The 12,979-nt window shown below is 41.8% G+C and overlaps 1 protein-coding gene across 1 annotated transcript in view; it reads right to left on the bottom strand.

Annotated features, from left to right (window-relative positions):
• PRKAR2A (protein kinase cAMP-dependent type II regulatory subunit alpha) overlaps positions 1-12,979 on the bottom strand; it is a 78,502-nt gene that overhangs the window by 41,024 nt on the left and 24,499 nt on the right. The window contains exon 2 of the mRNA XM_019536762.1: positions 2,595-2,630. Coding sequence (XP_019392307.1) covers positions 2,595-2,630 — 36 coding nt within the window. The remainder of the gene's footprint in view (positions 1-2,594; positions 2,631-12,979) is intronic.

Consider the following 12,979-nt stretch of genomic DNA (forward strand, 5'->3'; position numbering starts at 1 on the left):
TTGGTTTAACTTAAGAAACTCCTTTTTTTAATATGTGCAATGTCAATGTTTTTATATCTGCCCAATCTGTTTCTCCTTACTGCTGATTTAAATCAGAATGTTATAATCTGTAGTGCTGTTTTGAAAAATTCTTGATATAGTATTAGCGAGCAATCCAGCTCTCCCTGGAAACAGATTGGCAGCTGGAGAGAAACCCAAATTTAACTGGGACTGCCAGAATGTTCCTCCAAACAGGATGTCAAACCATGAGTTGAGCAAATAATGTTTGAAGGTAATAAACAAACTCCATGTGTCAGCTGGTCTCCTTCATGTTCGGTTCTGTTTTACTTTATATGTAAAAAACAAATATTTGGGAGGTGCTAATTCCACATAAAAAGGAAGTTTAAAAAGTCAATGAAATGCTCTGAATTATTACCTAACGGAACGAAAGAGGCAACTGAAATCCCAACATCCACCTAACAAGGAAAGCAACACAGCAAGACAGACCATCCAAAGCAGCAAACCAGCCTGACATTTCGGATTAGGAAAGGGATTATATGACACCGTGCCTGCAACAGCAGGGGGCTTGACTCCAAGCAGGGGGTGGGGGTGCTGCCTGGCCTGGGCTCCAGGTTGGAAGACTTTGACTCCAACCACAGGAACGAAACAGAAAACAAGCATAGTTCCTGAACAATTCCAGAGGGGAGGGAACAGTGGCATTCTGCGACCTCAGGGATGCCGGCAGCCTATATTTCATTTATTTTAACTGCTCTCAGTCTGATCTTGACCTGGTGCACAAGCCAAGAGTGTGCTTATATGGCAAGAGTGAAGGAAAACTTATTTTAGAACAAAGAAATTTAAAAAACATAGTAAGACTTATAAAAATGTGCACACCACATAAAGCACACTCATCTGTGTGGCACTCACTCAAATGTTCTAAACCATCACTTTTGCTGAACCAACTCCAACATTTGGATCGATACCATAAAAATCAAAACTGAAGTTGTCCCCACAAATAAAAATTTATACATCTACATTAGTTACCAGCGAGGTCTTGCACTTGCTGACAGTTGTTCAAACTAACCATTAGCCCCCTTCACAAAAGGGCCACACTTTTCTATGGACTGGCTCAATCAATCAGCTGATGAGCTGAGGGCTCTGGCACCAGCATTTCCTTGCAACTTCAGTGCTCAAGTGTCCCCTTCTGATGGAGACCAGGACATTCTGCCCCTACTAGGGGGCTCCAAGTCTTGGGCTCAAGAATAAACTACATCTTTTCTTTTAAAGTGAATTCACTGTAGATTAAACGGATGTTAACTGATCAGCAGCAGTAGCAGGCTGTATTACTTTAATTTTTAGGTTCCCATACAATGCCCCAACAGGATACAATAATACAAGGTTGTTCACCTGGACTGCAAATATGCTACTTTATAAGTCCACCATTAAGCCAGAGGTATTCATCCTTTAAATTAAAATACCATCTTATCCAAACCTGTCATTCAATGACAACAGAAAAGACTATGCTAGTATCAATAATTTACAAGATCATACCCCCTTACTCATGCTTCTCACCCCCAGTCCTCAAACCCCATCCTCAAGTGTGCGTAACCTGCAGCAAAGACAAAAGGGGTTACATGAACTCAAGTGAGGAAAGTTTGCACATGGAGGGATTCTTTCCTTCTCATTCATAAACTCTTGTAAAGCCAACCTGAGTTTAGACAGACATGACGGAAGTCTCACTAAAGATTTAGAAGAATTGTAGTTATGAACTGAGCGCATATGACCCGGAAAACATTAACAATTAACATGAAACTCTCAGAAGCAATTTCACAAAGGTTTTTTTTACAGGCAACCATCAAAATATACCAATAGTTAAAGAGATGATATGCAAGGACTCCGATAGAAAAATAATACATTTCTTATGTTGATATTTTTGATAATTTAATGCCGCTCCAGGCAAACTGCAAGAAGAATTGAACAGGCACCCTACAAGTGGTAAAAATCAAGCAAGAACAGCACACCAATATTCAAAAACATCAACGATCAGGACTGTGAGAAACTGCAGGACTTATGCTTCATGCACAAGCAAACACTCCCAAGATCCAACATCTTTTGTTGTTCTCTGCCATTGCAGGCACCTCTAGCCCTTAACATAGCCATCTCTTCAGGATAATATACAGCAACAGAAATTACCTGCATCCTGACCAAAAGGCAAAACTAACAGCGACATGGAAGTCTGGAGCTGCCACATCTTGCCAAATGAATGAGTTTGAAATCTCTTGAGTTACCCATATCAGCTTTTTCCATGAACCCAGCATTGAATGGGGATCCTTTGCAAATCCACCCTGATTGAACTGTTACTAATGCTGAAGCTGCCTTAATCCTGAAACAGCCTGTAGGAATATTGCTTCCTTACCAATTTATAATTTAGCTATTGATGCTAGAGAGAAATCCAGAAGCAGAATTAATTCTTTAGAATACAAGAACAAGGCACAATAATAAATACAACATATTCTTGTTTAGTGTAAACAGGTTACTTAAACAACTTCACTTCATTCAACAAGTACATATTTCAAATTCTTCTGGGGAGGATACAAGAAAACTGTAAGACTTACCTGATACTCTTCTGTTGAATCTGTTGATAACTGGAGCTGCAAAACAAAAATAAAAACGATATCAACCGAAGCTGAAAATGTAATTTGCTAACAGCAAATTCAAAATTGTCACATTTGATGGCACTATTATATATATATGAAATATATTTTAAAATATCCCATACTTATAAATACTTATTTTCATTAGTTGACATTACAAATTTGCATGAGTTTAGATACTCAGAGCTACACTTGATTTCCAATGGTGCCAGGGGGATGTGACTTGCAGAAATGTTCAGAATTGCAAGAGAACTTGCTGCAATATAACAAGGTCTGTACAGGCCCATATGATGCCAGCCTATTACCAAGCAATAATAAAACCACTCTCCACGAATCTGCTCAGGATCCTACAAACACTCAGAACTCTGCTTTGAAAAGGCAGACAATTATCTACATAGCACAGATTCATCTATTTGAGAGCAAAAAAAAGATCAATCTATTCCAACCTCCTGTACAATACAGGTCATATTTCATCCAAGTTAGTCTTCTATTTTTCTCTATTACTCATGCCTAACTAAACAGGCCTTCCAAAACAACATCCACCAGTCTTGATTTAGATGTAAAAAAGTCTACAACTTCCCTTGGGAGTTTGTTCCAGTGCTCTGAGTAGATATTCAAACTTTTTTTCTTATTTGAATTTACCTGGCTTCAGCTTCCAGCCACAGGGTTTTGTTGTGCATTTCTCCACTGCATTAAGGGCCCGCTGGTACCCAGCATGTTCTCAACACTGCACTGCAATCCAGTTACTGTCTTGATCATTTTGTTAAGCTAAACAGACAGAACTGCTTACATCTTGCTGTAAAGTGTTTTCCAGCTTCTAGTATTTGTTGTAGCTTTCTCTACTCTCCATTTTTGCCAAAATCCTTTCACAACCGTGGGGTACAGAACTAGAGACAGTATCCCAGCACTGGTTTTTATCAAATTGTGTACTACCTACTTGCCGGTTTATACTTCTAAGTACCGAATTCACCTTTCTGCCACAGCATGTTAAAGGGTCTTACACACTGCCCACTGATTGACCTATTCTGCATGAATGCGTTCAGTCTTTTTCAACCTGGCAAAGTTACCAGTCTCTACAACAGAGGTGGCCAACTTGCAGCATGGGCACCAAATGGCATGGGCAGGCTCTGCATGCCTCACGTGCAGCAACAAGACAGGAAGCAGAAAACAGAGCAGCAAGGCACTCAGGGAGGGTACAGGACTAATCTGTGGCACACCTGCCAGGAAGGTTGAACCTCACTGCTCTACATCTTGCGCCAATGAGTTCCACAAGTTAAGTACAAGCTGTGTGAAAAATACCTTCCTTTTGTTTTTATTTCAAACCTGCTTCCTAATAATTCTACTGCATGCCCCTAGCTCTAGTTTTGAGAGATGGTGAACAGTAAACCTCTATTTACTTACTCCACACCATTCATTATTTTATAAACCTCTATCATATTCCCCAGAGCTGAATATGCCCCCCAAGCTTAGTTTTTTCTCCAAGCTGAAAAGTCGTAGTTTATTTAGTATTTCTTTATCAGGAAGCCTCTCCATACCCTGATCATCCTTGCTGCCCTTCTCTGCACCTTTTCAAGTTCCATACCCCTTTGGAGCTGAGGGGGGCCAGAACCACATGCATTATTCAATGTGGGCAATACCATGAATCTGTATCTTCCTATTGTGATTCAAATCCTTCTCAAGTCTCTGTTCTTCAGGGTGCACTACTTTGTGTTGTAGGTACTGCCTGCTTTCTTTGTTCCTACACCTCACATTTGAATGTATGCATTAATACATCCTGTTTCTTCCCAAATGCAGAACCAAATGTATTTAACACCTTTGCCTGTTCTGTATCCATACAGCGATCCTTCTTCCAACCAGGAAAGGAGAAAACTCAGAAATAGCAAGAAAAGACTGAATGATACTGTTGAAGACAATGGCACTAGCATAAACACTCCCATCACTCTGCTAATGTGGAAGAAAGCATGGCCAGGCTAACTGGGCAAATAACCACAGTCCCTTTCATGGAGGGAACAGTGAAACTATGCAATCAAAGCCAGACAGCCCCGACCTACTGCTGCAAATGGATAAACTGGCAGAGCACTACAGAGAACAGTGCACACGACCAATTAAGAGACACACACACCACAGCTATACCAACAGAGTCACACCAGTAGAGAAAAAATCTTTCAAGTGAAATAACAGATGACAAGAACAATGGATATAAGAAAAGTAATACAGCCTACAGCGTGCAGGTCATCCATGGAGAGACAGTATCTTGAGAATTGTATCTTTTTCTGAAGGAAATGAAAAGGAAAAAGCAAAAAGTCTAGAATTTACACTGACTGATTTATCAGCGTTTCCGTATCTAAACTTCAAAGCATAACAAAATACAGAGCTGTTCTCAAGAACACAGTTATCTTAAGTAATGTATGAACCATGCATAAGACTTAAAGCAGCAACAGCATACTGGAGTGAGATGAAAGTCTTATTAAGAGCGTGTCAAAAAGGGTTTTGCACTCAATATTTTTAAAGCTTATTCCTTTATTTTTATTCCTCTGTAGGTTTTATAATGGCAATTTGGTTGTAGGACTAAATGTGTGCATTACAAACACAGAATTTGTATGCCATATAGGTCAAGTTTGGTTATACAGACTTAAATGGAAAGGAAAGCATAAAAGAATTTACTTTTCTGAGAATTCCTTAGAGCAGTAAATTTCCTCTACAAGCTTAGTGTGGGCAAGTGCACTGACTATAAATAAAGTCATCATCCCAGACTTGTCTAATTACCCTGGCTCCTGTTTTCGTGAACAGTAGATTTGGAGCTCATATGCTATCTGCTCAAAATGCTTAATTGTCCACATGGCCTTTCTAAGAGCTAGCCCTGATAATCTAGTGATTTTAACTCTGCAAGTGGTCACTTCAAGACCATCAGTCATGACATCAGGCTAGAAACAAATCAAAATCTACCTCTATTTCTAGAGGTGTCAAGCTTGACACGCATGGTTTGCCACACATTTTTCAAGTTGCTGAATAATTTTTAAATGAATTAAGCCCATTCTAATATTTTACCACAAATAAAAAAGCCAGCACATCATACTTGGTATTATTAGCATAACCAAACAAAAAAAAATAAAGTTAGTTACCAGACATGGTAACATAGAAGTGCTCAGTACATTTAAAATTCCCCATGTTTCACTGCAGACCAACACAGGCAGCACAGAAAGGAGATTCTTTTTGCTGAAATACAATTTCATCTCATGAGTAAGGAAAATCAAATATTTCTGCAGCTCCCCACCAGCAGGAAGCTGTCCCTCCACCCCACTTCGGAGCAGGGGGTCTGAAAGAAGTGGCGGCAGAGTGGGCACAGCTCCCAGGTGTCGGGCCCCTGTGTGGACGCAGGAAAAGCCCACCGTCTCTGACACACTGCCAAAGCCACCCAGCCCACGCTGGACCAGAGCTGGGTTCTTCCAGCCCACAGCTTGCAAGAGATTGCTGTTGTTGGCTCCTGATTTATAGGCCATACAAAAAATGCTTTTAAAAGGACCTGAATGTTAAAACAAAACTCAACCATTTGGCAACTGTCCCTCTCACCAGGCTGCTAGCAGTGAAAAGGTATCGCCTGCTATATTATTTGCAAACATGAACCAGGAGAAGGGTGCAGCCTTTCTCAGCCAGCACACTATTGTAGGGCAGAAGCCTCAACAAGGCACGCGGCTTGGGCAGCAGCAGGTCTCTCTCTGCCAGGGAAGACTCTCTCTTTTTAGAAAAAAAAAATTATGCTTAAAGTGGTTTACTTTATTAGGAAAATCAGGAGGCAAGCAAAGAAACCCACACTTCTGCATATTTAAAAACCAAAAACAAACAGCCAACTAACCAATTGCCTCTTGGGAGGGAAGCTTTTAAGTTCTGACCAACAGTTAAAAATATCCTGAATTAAATTTCAAATATGACTATGTATACTAAGGCCCAAACTTAATATTAATCATTTAAGCAATAAAAACTTCATTCCAGTTTGAAATCATTTGCCTTTTAATTTCACTGATTGCTCTCTTGATTTATCAAAATGTATCATATTATCATACCATTTATAGTTTGAAAAAAGAAGAGTCAGTTTTTTAATCGCCTTTTATGGCTTCTATTCCTCTGCTGCATGCCTGCGAGTGGTAAACCAAAAATGAACTCATCTGTCAGTGGTTACATGTTTATGTAAACTACTTTATTTTTTTTTTAAATCATGACTCCAAACTGAGACGACGTCCTCAGAGTGCTCCACAGTAAAGCTTGCCATCATCCCCTGTGTGATGGTTTACAACTAACTTAGTACCCGATACATCTGACAATGAAGAACAGTGGGGCCGTCAACCTTCTGGCCCCATGGGCCAGATGCGTGGCACAGGGTTGGTCGACAGGCTGGATCCAGTGTGGGTGGCGCACCAGGTCTGTGCACAGAGCATCTGAATTGCTGTGGCTCTGGAAACAATTGCCATGACAATTAATCCTTCCACCTCTCCCCTGCTGGTGGGGAGCCCCATGGACCAGACGACACAGCCCTACGGGCTGGATCTGTCCCACACACTGGAGGTTGAACCCCACTAATGAAGAGCGACTGAGCCACGACAGACCACTGAAAAGCTACTAGAACTCAAAAATCTTTGACTCCAGATGCTAGAGATCGCTGTCCCCATCGGAAAAGCGCACACAGCACTACCTCAAGGTCCTTCTACAGACACCGTGTGACGGTTTACAACTAACTTGGTACCCAATACATCAGACAATGAAGAACAGTGAGGGGTCAACCTACAGGCAGGCACTTTCATACGAAGAGACTATGCAATGTCAGAAACTGTCTGATGCCTCCTGTCAATCAGCCAGGCAGGAACTAGTTGCATATAATTTAGCCAGATGAAGGCTGTAATGACTTTCCTTCCTTTACCTAACAATATTTATTTTCCTCTAAACTATTTTTTTTCACTGCTTGGCTACTGTACCAGACCCACAAATGGGACTGATATCAGACAACAAGCAGCACTGCTGGCTCTTAGCCAAACCACCTTGGGCTATGAGCTACTGAAGTCAGGCAGCAACAATACCCTGGGTCCCTGCTCCTCCCAACTCTCTCCTTCAAGCGTCCTCTAGCTAGTCAGTCCCCAAAGAGACAGGGCTTTGCGGTGGTCACTGCTTCTCCCTGGGATCTTGCTGTGCTCTTGGGGCTGGTGACCAGCATGTGGGGAGAAAGGCAAATACCTGAAGTGTTGTTTCAACAGCAGTTTGAGGCAACTGCACTTGGAACCTGCACCGCTGGCTCCAGTTCTTCAGGAAAATCAATGAGGATGAAAAGGAGAATGTGACAAGGTGGCAGCACTGCAATCCAGAAGCACAGACATGAATTATACATGTACATGAAGCTACGTCAAGCCGTGGGGCCCAGTTTACCTAGATGAGTGCCTCAAGCCGTGGAACAAGGAATACAGTGATCACTCTGCTCCTCTAGATCAAGAGGACTATCACAAAGGTGAGGCTCGTTCAATCAGGAGACATTTTTCAAGATGAGGTGCAAGACTGCAGAGCACTTCAGCACCAAGCACCTCACTACTTTCCATTTCAAGCACTGGGGGCATACTTAAGTTTGCTTCTGCCAATACACAAATGACAGCATACAAAAATAACTCCTTCCAGTCTGTTCTGTCCTCCCACCCCTCCACCCATAGATGGGAGGATCAGGAAAAGATCCATTCATAACAACTGGTCATATCACTTCTCACCACAGCGATGGGTGTACTTTAAGATTCTGAAAGGGGTGGGGAGAAAAAAATGACTTCTATAGTCCTGATACAAAATCCAAATTATAGTAATTAAAAGCAAATAAAGATTTGCTGCAAATAATAATAAACGGAGCTCCTTGGGATTGGACTTGTCAAGTTTGTGCTGGAAAGCTCAGACAAATTAGCAGGATAAATCTACAAGTTGGCATGTGCCAAATGACATGCTAAGAGCCACTGAACTCAAACATGACCCTATTCTGCATATTGTGAAAGGGGGAAAATATGGAGATTTCTCCCCAGTGTTCTGGCTTGGAGATTTTTAACACACATGCCCACATACATGCAGCTACAAATGACTTGCCAAGGCATATTCAGCTCACAGAGTTCTCCCTAGCTGTGGCCATTAAGCCCAGCTCTGCTCTGTACACCTCTAAGCAGGACTGGAAAAAACAAACAAGGAAGGAGAACGTAAGAAGCACTGAACTACCATCAGACGGTGCTCATTCTCAGATTGCAGACATAGGACATGCTTTGAAAATATTCAAACCAAATACATTAATTAGTAATATTATTTGCCAATTTGCATGACAAAGCTCAAACCTGAAAAATCCACTTTTCCTACAATGCATGGAATTTACCATAGCCAGTTTAGTGGAGAATAATGAGAAAAAAAATGTTAGTACACCCCCCGAGCACATTTCTGCTCCAACAGTCTGTTTTATGAATGGTTTAACAGTTTTCTTTACATTTTCATTTAGAATTTAATGAAAGCTACAAGAAGCTGAACTTGAAGTGGAAAAATCAGAGTAATTCTTTTAGTGATCCATCAATTGCGCTATTCTTACGCTTACTAACAGTTGCTAAAGTATTTATATTAATGGGTGGGTAAGTTCATCCAGTACCCAAGAGGGACTTGTTTTTCTTGCATTTGGGACTCCAGGCCAATTTTCTGTCTTGCTGAACAGCCGAGCTGCTGGTTTCAAAGTGCATCCCCAGAAACACCCTGAGCAGGTAAGCTGCCACTGTTATAATGATGGACTGCTGGAGTTTACCTGCACAGCAGCATCTGTGAAAAAACTAATGCAAGAGAGCTGCAGAAAACACAACCCTCCATGAAGTCTCTCCTTCAAGAGTCCTTTCCCTTCAAATGATGGGATAAAAATGACACCGCAGGAATGGACTTAAACTAAAAATCCAGAATGCTAATAATACGTATTTAAAAGGTCAAACAAAATTACCTGAACAACACTTAAGATCACACTGGCTGCTATTAAAGCTACAAATGCCAGGGGGAGCTGGGAATAAATCTGTTGAGGTGCCTGGCTCTGTGGAATGCCATGTCAAATTCTGATAAGGACGTGCGAGACTACAGCTGTCAAGCCATTTTTCTCACACTAAAATGTTAATGGACTTGTACCAATACAAACAATTATGATGGTGAGAAAGTTTAACAGACTCAAGTATCAACACTTCAGGATTTCCAGCAATGAAAACATTTCCCAGGCTCCTACAGACTCAGGACTTCTACCAACAGACAAACAGTTAACTGTAGTAGACACTGTACACGTTCAGGCTATTGTGCAACACTCATGAACTCAATTCAAACAAGCATGTTAAGAAAGAGTCAATACCTAGTTTTACCAGGACTGGCAGAATTGCTCCACAGTAATATTTTTTTTATTCTTGAATCTGACTCGAATAAAGGCAGGGTAGAGAAGCATCTTATAGACTAACTGGATCAGAGATGCATAAAATTTCAAAAGCAAAAAGCTCACTTCATCAGATGCTACTGACATACGCTGGGAGCAGAAAGGAGCCATCATTCAGGGTTGGGGGCAATAAAAGAACAGTGGGCTATGGGTGCCCCTCTGCACTCAACTTGCATTGAGGAAACAATCGTACTACACAAGGAAATCCCAATTCACACTGCCAAAGAATTCAAGCAGCCTGACTGAAGTCCGAGTGCAAGTCACAGAGAATGAATAACCGGAACAGCCATGCAACATTAACTGACATTGCAATGTTTGACCAACACAGCCTTCTCCTATTTCTCCCTGACATTTTAGAAATCTTGGCAAATGCTAAAAGCTTTTGTTGAGGGTTGATTTTAGGAGATTTGCATTATAAGGGGTACCCATTCGGAGCAGCACATGCAAAGGATGTTTTACAACCATAGAGCCAGACACAGTCCTCAGTAAGGTAGGGAATAAATCAGAATGATGCAACATGGCAACAGCTAAGGATGTGGCTGTATACTGACAGCACAATAAAAGAAGTTAGGGACTTAAGTCAACAGGGTATATTGTGCAGAATAAACAGCTGACGTACAAGGAAAGACATACAAAAAGGTACAAAGCAAGGAGTGGGAGAAGACTACCGAGTATTCAGAGCAAGAGAAGGAATGTAGGAGGGACATGAGAGCAGAGCCAGAGGTGAGACGGTCATCAAGAACCTCGGGAGGAGAGGGAGGACGAGGAACCCAAGCTTGCTCCTGGAAGACCAAGCAAAGACAGGGGGATTTGAGAAAGAGGACAGCAACCTCTCCCAAAACCAACACTACAGAGGTTTCAACAGTCAAAAGGAAATTTGGGCAAGTACCACCCAGGACTTGAGCAGCTAGCACAGATCTTTTTAGGATGCTGAAGGCAGAATCTGGCAAGAGCCATCATGAGGAAGCAGGCTAGAGGGGACTAGAGAGAATGTTGTGTTAAAAACACGTTACTGTTTTATGTTACTGGTACAGCCATGTTCATCTGAAGTCAGGCAGAAGGCATGGCAGAGATGGACCTCGAATCAGAGACCCATCAGCTTCCGTGAGCCAGAGTTCGCTTCATCACATGCTGTGAGAGCTCTGGTAATACGCATACGTTATACCGTAGCTTTAACAGTAAAAGGTTACAGCAAGATACCCTGTTGTTCCTCCATCACTAACAATACATTTTGTTTTTGTTGTGTGAACACCAGTTAAATTGAGATCAGCCCCAAGCTGTTGTACAACTACTGCAGGTGCCATCCCTGAACGCAGGCAGTTGAATGACAGTAATACAAGCAGCTGCTTCTGACTAACATGCTGTTGTAAAACATACAGGAAAAAAGCATGGCACTTGATCAGCATTCAGCTTCTACCAGAAACCAAACCTTAATTCAGAAATCGTTTTCCATTACATATACTGCATTTAAGGGTATCCAGTCTGTAGTACACATTAAAATTCAGAAAATGTCTGCAATGTGCAGACTGAGCCTTTAATTGGAATCATGTCACAGCCACCAGCACACAATACTGCAAATGTAAATGATGGATATCTGCACTTGGCAGACTTTAGAATACATTCTTACTGCACAGATAGCATCTTTAAATAATGTAATATCAGGATACAGATGGGATCTTGAAAATCAAATACTTAATATCCTGGAGCAATCTTACAATACTGTCCACATCTAATGTAATGTTTGCTAGCAATCTGAGCTACTTAAAGGCAACAGTAATATTTATATGCAACCACTATCTTCAAAAAGGAAGAGCCAGACAGCCTGATGTAACAACTGGTCAACACAGCCTTCACCTGGAAAGACATTCAAACACTGGTTGTTGTGTAAAATGGACATGTATAATGCACTGCTCTGTCAAGCTTCAGAAGTTGGTAAAATCTGCAAAACTGTCCTGGCTAAACGCACAAGGAGAAAAACAGTGGACAAAAGAGGTCAGTCTGAGAAGTGTGCATGATGCATACAGAATAGGCCCACTGCCGCATGTCAGAAGACTCGATATATCAAGAGTCACACAATTATTTTTAAAACAACAAATTTAAAAACTACTTGTGTAGTCCAAATCCCTCAGTCATAAAATAATACTGTTCTGGGTCTTTAGTTCTCTCTTGTTGCATTGGCAGAGAAGGAGTTAGCCACAAGTCTGAATTCAGGCACGAGGAAGGGCATGGTGGGACTTTTGAGACCAACTGATTCAGAAAAGGATGAGTTTTCATGGGCAACAACATACTTTGTCTGATGAAATAAGCTGTTGACTACAAAAGCTCACGTCTCCCTGAACCAGTTATTCTCTTCGGCATTATCAGCTAGCCCTGACAATATACACTCCAGGGCACTCCAGGAGCTGGCGAGTGTCATAGCCCAGCCCCTGGCACGGATCTTTGACAGCTCCTGGTGCTCTGAAGTGCCCGAAGACTAGAAGAAGGCCAATGTGGTACCAATCTTTAAGAAAGGGAGGAAAGTGGATCTGGCAAACTACAGGCCCATCAGCCTGACTTCTATCCTGGGGAAGGTCTTAGAAGAGTTTATTAAAGAGGCCATTCTTATGCACTGGCTGACGCCAACATCCTGAGGGATAGCCAGCACGGGTTTGTTGCGGGTAGGTCTTGCTTGACCAATCTCATCTCCTTTTACGACCAGGTGACCTATCACCTGGACAAGGGGGAAGAGATTGATGTCATATATCTTGAGTTCAAAAAAACCTTAGATCTGGTATCCCATGATCACCTCTTGGCGAAACTAGCTAACTGCAGCCTCGGGTCCACCACGATCTGCTGGCTGGGGAATTGGCTCCGTGGTCGGACCCAGAGGGTGGTGGTTGACCGGAGCCAATCATCT

Source organism: Crocodylus porosus, unplaced genomic scaffold (assembly GCF_001723895.1).
Source record: "Crocodylus porosus isolate Cpor-Errol unplaced genomic scaffold, CroPor_comp1, whole genome shotgun sequence".
NCBI lineage: Eukaryota > Metazoa > Chordata > Crocodylia > Crocodylidae > Crocodylus > Crocodylus porosus.